The sequence below is a fragment of the Wasmannia auropunctata genome, unplaced genomic scaffold, assembly GCF_000956235.1.
Source record: "Wasmannia auropunctata unplaced genomic scaffold, wasmannia.A_1.0 LD266735.1, whole genome shotgun sequence".
Classification (NCBI taxonomy): Eukaryota; Metazoa; Arthropoda; class Insecta; order Hymenoptera; family Formicidae; genus Wasmannia; species Wasmannia auropunctata.
In genome coordinates, this window is record NW_012096155.1 from 1 (window position 1) to 7,380 (window position 7,380).

General features: G+C 28.1%; 2 protein-coding genes across 2 annotated transcripts; one reads left to right on the top strand and one right to left on the bottom strand.

The window, feature by feature from the left end:
- Positions 1-84: 84 nt before the first annotated feature.
- On the top strand, positions 85-2,746 carry LOC105462277 (tRNA (adenine(58)-N(1))-methyltransferase catalytic subunit TRMT61A). The gene is made up of 4 exons (XM_011708797.1): positions 85-832; positions 891-1,163; positions 1,391-1,560; positions 2,412-2,746. The coding sequence occupies exons 1-4, from the start codon at positions 478-480 to the stop codon at positions 2,553-2,555; spliced, it is 942 nt and encodes a 313-aa protein (XP_011707099.1). The 5' UTR covers positions 85-477; the 3' UTR covers positions 2,556-2,746.
- A 6-nt stretch (positions 2,747-2,752) lies between these two features.
- Positions 2,753-7,176, bottom strand: LOC105462278 (tubulin gamma-2 chain). Its single transcript, XM_011708798.1, has 8 exons — positions 6,961-7,176; positions 6,488-6,690; positions 6,277-6,423; positions 6,028-6,164; positions 5,648-5,954; positions 4,219-4,350; positions 3,484-3,666; positions 2,753-3,379 (listed from the first exon to the last, which is right to left on the bottom strand). The coding sequence occupies exons 1-8, from the start codon at positions 7,007-7,009 to the stop codon at positions 3,176-3,178; spliced, it is 1,362 nt and encodes a 453-aa protein (XP_011707100.1). The 5' UTR covers positions 7,010-7,176; the 3' UTR covers positions 2,753-3,175.
- Between the last annotated feature and the right edge of the window lie 204 nt (positions 7,177-7,380).

The following is a 7,380-nucleotide window of genomic DNA, read 5'->3' on the forward strand; positions in this document are numbered from 1 at the left end:
GGGGGTACTTCGACAAACCAATGACTTCGGTACATTTCGGTTACGTTCGGTAATATTCGACGCGTGCAGTCGTGCAGAGAGCAGATGGTTCCACACTACCACATAACCTGCGTCTCTCACGTATATACCGAACACTTCCGAGTACGCTCGGAATTAGCCGAAGTCATACTAGTGCTCCTACGCCTATGGCAGCTCCCCCTTTGCCGCTATTATTTGTTACCCCGCGTACAACGCTCCGTCCATGTATTCTTAGGTCCATGGGTACTCTCAGATTTAGGTTAGGTATACAAGTCTGTGGTAGTAACAGTTTTGTAACCTCTATAGTGACAAACTTCTACGATTAATATTTCGCTTCCTGATGCAGAGCGACGCTTTTAACTGCCAGATTCTTTCATGCAAAAACGCGTCGAATGAGCATAATTTCAACAAGTTTTGAGGTGCTGCAGCTTCACTGAATAAATACCCAAAGAAGAAAAAATGAGTTTTAAGACTGCTAAGGAAGTTATAGAAGATGGAGACATTGTTATTTTGTATTTAAGTCCAAACAATATGCATTCTTTGGAAGTAAAAGCGAAAATTTCTAATAAGAAAGGCAAAATCATAGATAATGTGTTCAATACTACATATGGTGCATTAAGAGTTATATCGCTCATTGGTCAAAAATATGGTTCAAAAGTTAAGTTGACTCGAGGATGGGCATATGTGTTACAACCAACGCCAGAGCTTTGGACGTTGATACTGCCTCACAGAACTCAGATTATCTATAGTCCAGACATAAGTCTCATTATACATTTAATGGAACTTAAGCCAGGAAGCATAGTAATTGAAACAGGTACAGCATAATATTTATTGAAAAAAAAGATCTTTATTTTATTCATAATCTGTTTTAGGTACTGGAAGTGGCTCTTTATCTCACTCATTAATTCGAGCGATCCGTCCAAATGGTCACTTGTATACCTTTGATTTTCATGAACAACGTGTCTCTATTGCTAGCGCAGAATTTAAGAAACATGGTTTGAATGATTTTGTAACGTTGAAGGAAAGAGATGTTTGCTTAGAAGGATTTGGAGAAGAGTTAAAACATAAAATTGATGCAGTATTTTTAGATCTTCCACATCCATGGTTAGCTATAGAACATGCTACTGTTGCTTTAAAAAAAACAGGTAAAATTCTTTCAATTTGCTCTTTTATTTAAACCAAATTTTGATTTGTAATATTTTCTTAGGACAAATATTTTAATATCTGTACAAAAATACATTGGAATAAACAATACATAAATATATATAAAGATATAACACATGTATTGCATGGAATTATATAAAAGTTACATTTGCTAATATATTTATTATAATAATACAAAGCATGATATAGAACAATTTTTATCCAATAGGTGGAAAACTTTGTTTCTTTTCTCCTTGTATTGAACAAGTTCAACGTACTTGTGCAAAACTGATTTGTAAAGGATTTATAGAATTACATACATATGAATGTTTGCAAAGAGAAATGAATGTTCAATATAGAACTTTGCCAGTATTAGATTTGGAGTGTTTGAAATATAAGGTTGGTATATTTTATTATTCTATTAAAAATTTTATTTATATGAGACACAAAACTAAAAAAATTAAATAATATAAATAACATATTAACTTATATATTATCTAAAATTATTATATCAATATAAATATTATATTGAATTTGATGGAATAATGGAACGTACTATTACTAAATATAAGATTTAGCTTTTTAAAACTTTTCGTATAAAATCTTTTATTCAATTTTCTTGTAAGATTTCATGTGAGTTTCTTTAATCTAACAATAAGCTAAGCTCTTAGATTTTAAAACATTAAAAAAATTTACATTAATTTTGGATTTCAAAGAATCTTGAATAATATACAAAGTGGTACATTTATAATGAAAAATATAGAAGACACAGAAAACTGTTTCAGACAAAAGTTGTATGGTCTGAAGAAGAATAAATATTGAAAAAATTAATTTTTGAAAAAAAAAATCAATTTTTTTTAAGTTATGTGAAGATTATAACAATTTTTTTAAATGGAATTATATTATTTTTTACAAAATATGATTCCTTTAATTATACCGCATATAAAAGTACAATATTAAGTATTAGAAATAATTTTTTGATAATTTTACCTAATACTTTTATATGCAGAATAATTAGAGGAATCATATTATGTAAAAAATTGTCGTTAAAAAAATAGCAATGACCTTCATAAGATATTAAAAAATTGATTTTTTTTAAACTTAATTTTTTAAATATTTGTCATTCTTCAGACTGTACCACTTTTGTCTGAAACAATTTTCCGTGTTTTCTATATTTTCGAGATATTTATATTTTTCATTATAAATAGACTACCCCCCATAAAACTGGAAAAATTTTAATTCTATTATAGCACGCAAATGAAGATATTATACACAAGAATGGAAAAAGGAAACAAGAAGAAAAACTTCTTACAGTTTCTCACGCTCACTCATTACCTGGCCATACAGGTTTTATTACAATTGCTGTTCTTCCTCCTAGTTATGCGCGTAAATAAAAAGAAGAAATAAATTTACAGTATAGATTATGAAAATGAATAACCGAGATATTTATTTTTCATTATATAACATTCATTATATTACATAAACGGACTACCCTGTAAAAAAGATGGAAAAATTTTTATTCTATTATAGGACGCAAATGAAGATATTGTACACAAGAAATGAAAAAAGGAAATAAGAAGAAAAACTTATGGTTTTTTCACGCTCTTTATTTCCTGGTCATATATGTTTTATTACAATTACTGTTCTTTCTCCCAGTTATGCGCGCAAATAAAAAAAAAAGAAATAAATTTACAATATAGATTAAGAAAATAAATGAACGATTGGAGAATGCAAAACTAAAGTACACTTAAGTGTGCATTTAAAGTACCAGTTAAATAAAATTCATAAATTAGTTTTGTTACCATCTTAAAGAGAAATTTTATAATTTTAGAAATTTAGGAACTATTTCTATTACTTGTACCAACAAAAAATTTTTTTTGGAGATTAAATATTGGTGACATGGTATCTTACAAAATATTCTGTAAATCATAAAGTATAAAGTTAAAATATAAAAAAAATGAAAAACTGAAAACTGCTACAAAACAGATTTAATTATTTGCATTTATTAATTATTTTATACGTCTGCTTTATTTGGATTCCAACTAAGATAATCAACTCGAGTCGCAGCCTGATATTCCTTCACTAAATATTCTACAACCTCTCGCGAGTTGTCCAATTCATCAAGATTATCTTCGAACATTTTTTCTTTACGGAATTGTTCCAAAAATGCTTCACGTTTACGCAATTTGTCATATTGTTGTAAGGCCCTATCAAACAGCTAAAACAATTTATCAATAAATTTAAATTTAAATATCGCAAAATATATATTGTGCTATGATATATAATAATAATTTTTGATAATTTAAGAGCCAAAACACTTACCGATGATATATTAGTATGATTAGCTAACATTAAACCAGAAACGCGATGTGTACTTTGTATATAAGGAGATTTTCTTGAAAGAGCTACTTGTATACTAGCAGGACCCCAAGGAATAAACTGAGTAAGCTTTCGTTCTCTGATCCTTTGTAAAGATTTGTGCACTTGTGTCGGATCTACCTCACCCTAAAAATACATTATTTATTTTATAACGTGTGCGCGCGCGTGTGGTGTGGCGTGTGGTGTGTGTGTGTGTGTGTGTGTGTGTGTGTACAAATGGTTGAATGGATTTAAAAAAAAGTGTAGACACCAAGATCCAACCATGACTGTAAAAGACTCTATCTTACTCTCAAATTTATTTATAAAGAGTATTTACTTTTTCATTTTATCTTTATATACAAAATAAGATAAATTGATATAAAAAAATACAATAAAATTGATATGAAAAATACACAATAAATTAAATTTGAGTAAACGAATTTTTTAAACATATATTTAATCTTTAATCCTTTCAATTTCCTAAATTGTTTAACTGTTGAAAAAATATATAATTTTTATGCATATTATGTAACAAATAAACAATTTATAATTTATATTTGTGAATATGTTTGACTTTTTTATAGAGTATTCACTTTTTCATTTTATTTTTATGCACAAAATATAATCAATTGATATAAAAAAATACACAATAAATTTGTTTGAGTTTGAGTAAACGAGTTTTTTTAGCAAAAATTTTACCTGAATTATATTTAAAATCGATATATAACAATGAGATGCGTTTCTGTCTAATGCTGTAGAAACCATCATATTTTTTGGTTGTAGCAATCGTCGCATCACATCCAAGACAGATGTTTTTCTCACAGATGCACCCTGTTTTTCAATAATTTTCATAAATATAGACATACATACACAATTTTCATTATTCAAATATCAAAAAATAAATATTTTGAGATATTTAATATTCTATTCTGACATAAAGTGTAAAATAAATAATAATGCATTCATTTTAGATGTTATATCTTAATATTTTTATATTAGAATAATGATACTCAAAATCAGTGAGAATCAATTAATATGAAGAAAATATAATTATATTTAAAAATAGTTAGCAATGTATATTTGTATCATCTGTGAATATATTAAATATGTAACTATATATACATATATATACTACTTAATAAATAAAATTTAAAATTAAATACTTTTTAGACTAAATATAAAATAAGAATAATAATCATAAGAACATACAGTCACGAAACTAATTGTCCGAACAGTGCATCAATATATCAATGATTTCTTTAAATTGTTTTTGTTTGTCGTTTTTCTAACTGTTAACAATTAGTTCCGCATATTACGGTGCTAGTAGTTCATAACTAGTTGTTCAAATATAAACAATATCCGGAAAATAGTTTGAAGAAATCATCGACAATAGTACTGTCCACACAATTAGTTTTATGACTATCTTATCGTCTCGAACATATACAAAGACAACATCTGTTTGGTGTATTTTCTTTTGAATAAACGCGGTAAAAAAAGTGTATACTTTAAAATACTTTTACGTAATGATAAATATAAAAAATAATAATAAATTAATTAGTGTAGAGAAAAGTTTCTCTTAAAAAAAAATTTTATATTTATAATTTTTAATTTTTTGTATATATCGTGCATCTTTTTTTGTTCAGCAACTGTCTTTTCTTTACAAATTGACTCATTATTGTATACATAAAAGTATTGAAATATAGTTGCCAAAAAATGAATAATTTGCTAGATATTTTATGTTAAAATGTGTCAAAATAAAGTATAAAATATCTCGTGAACTATTGATTTTTTGATAATTCTTTTATACCCTCATATTCTTTTTGATAACATTTTTATATGCAAAATAACTAGAAAAATCATATTATGTATGAAAAAAATCATACAATTCGATTTAAAAATGCGATGACTTTCATGTCACTTTAAAAAATTGATTTTTTAAAATGTACTATTATTTGCCTTTCTTCAAATCACATAATTTTTGTCTGAAACATTTTTCCAAAAATGCTTATTTTTCATGATAATCGACACTTAAAATAAAACACCCTGTGTCTGTAAATGCACGCACCTATGTGCATATATTTTTCAATATGCAATTAAATTTTATCCTTTCTAATATTATCATAGATACCTCTTGATCTGTTGTAAGTGGAGTATATCCAGTCATCAGAAAATGTAAGCGAGGAGTTGGTATGAGTGGTGCAATCAAACCAACTAAATCATTGTTCATGTACGAAGGATATCTCAGAGTGGTTGTACTGACAGACATTATTGTTGAAACAAGCTTATTAATCTGTGTGAAGCTCGGATTCTGGATATGTAATCTGTCTGAAGCAATTCTATTCAAAGCAGTGTTATCTAAGACTACCACACAATCTGCACATTGAGTTAGTCTCTTCAAAGTTAACAACGAGTTATATGGTTGTACTACAACATCACTGTAACAAAAAATATATTAATATTCACATTACATGAAAATTTACATAAAAAGCTTCTTAAATTAATATTTACCTTATTTCATCCTGATTTGGAAAAACGCTGTATGTCTCGATTAATTTTTTGGGAAATCTATCAGCAAGAGATTCCAACATAAAAGATCCCATACCAGAGCCTGTACCTCCTGCTATAGAATGGCACAAAACAAAACCCTACACAAATTCCATGATTTAAAAAAAAACAAGAAATATTCTTATTATAGATTTCACAGATAGATTAAGCTCGCATATTACTGCAAATAAAATGTAAGAATAATATAGTTACTTCTAAGCTATCACTACCATCAGCTTCTCTATCTAAAATATCAAAAATTTCTTCCTGTAATTTTTCACCCTGATGGTATCCAGATGCCCAGTTATTTCCAGCACCACCACCGTGTTTTGATAAATAGATATTTTCAGGATTATACAGCTTAAAACAAAATAAAAAAATTTTATTTTCCAACGTCAAATGGTATAAATATAACATATATTACCTTCGAGTATGGAGAATTCATGATAGTATGAATTACTCTTGGTTCTAAATCTAATAAAACAGCTCGTGGTATATAATGCTCATCATCTGACTGATAAAAAAAAACATCCTTCCTATCCATTCCTTCTGTTGCATAATCTTCCAAAATTCCTTCTGGACTAATACCATGCTCCGCACATAGTCTTTTCCAAAATTCAAATCCAACTACAAAAATAAACAAAGTAAAATGTAAGTATACAGACATATAAACATATAATCTAGTTATGAAAAATTTTGTATATAAAGCTATACAATATTTTAAGTTTCGTAAAACTCTGATTTTAGTTATCCAAAATTGCTAAAATTAAAGAAAACCACACAGCTATTGAAATTATGTTACTTTTATGTCACTGTTTGAATTTATATTATTCTTTAAAATTTATGTTTGTTAAATTAAAAGAGGCATCAGCAAAATAAAATGTAACTTTTATTTACTTTGATTGCCGCATTGGCCAAGTTGCAGAGTTATCATCTCACACGGCATTTTTTTAGATTAAAAGCTTTTCGTCGGAAATCTAAGAGAAAAAAACTTCACAATTGATGGCAAGAGCGCCAAAATAAAGCCGTTTCTGCCGTATCTATTCACGCAGCCAAAAATAAATAAACACTCGTAATTATAGTCAAAAATTATATCAGACGAGACCGGCAAATTACTAGAAATTATTCGCGAGTGTAATTTGAAGGGGCGCCTTCTGGTGAGGTGTAGACAAATCACTCTAAAAAGAATAAGGCTGCGTTCCCACTGAGCGCGTCACGCGTCGCGTCGTCCGTCGCGTCACGATTAATTGACCAAAATATTCCATTTTATTGCATGATTTGCCGCGTAACTTCTTGCAAGACGCATCAATTAGATTA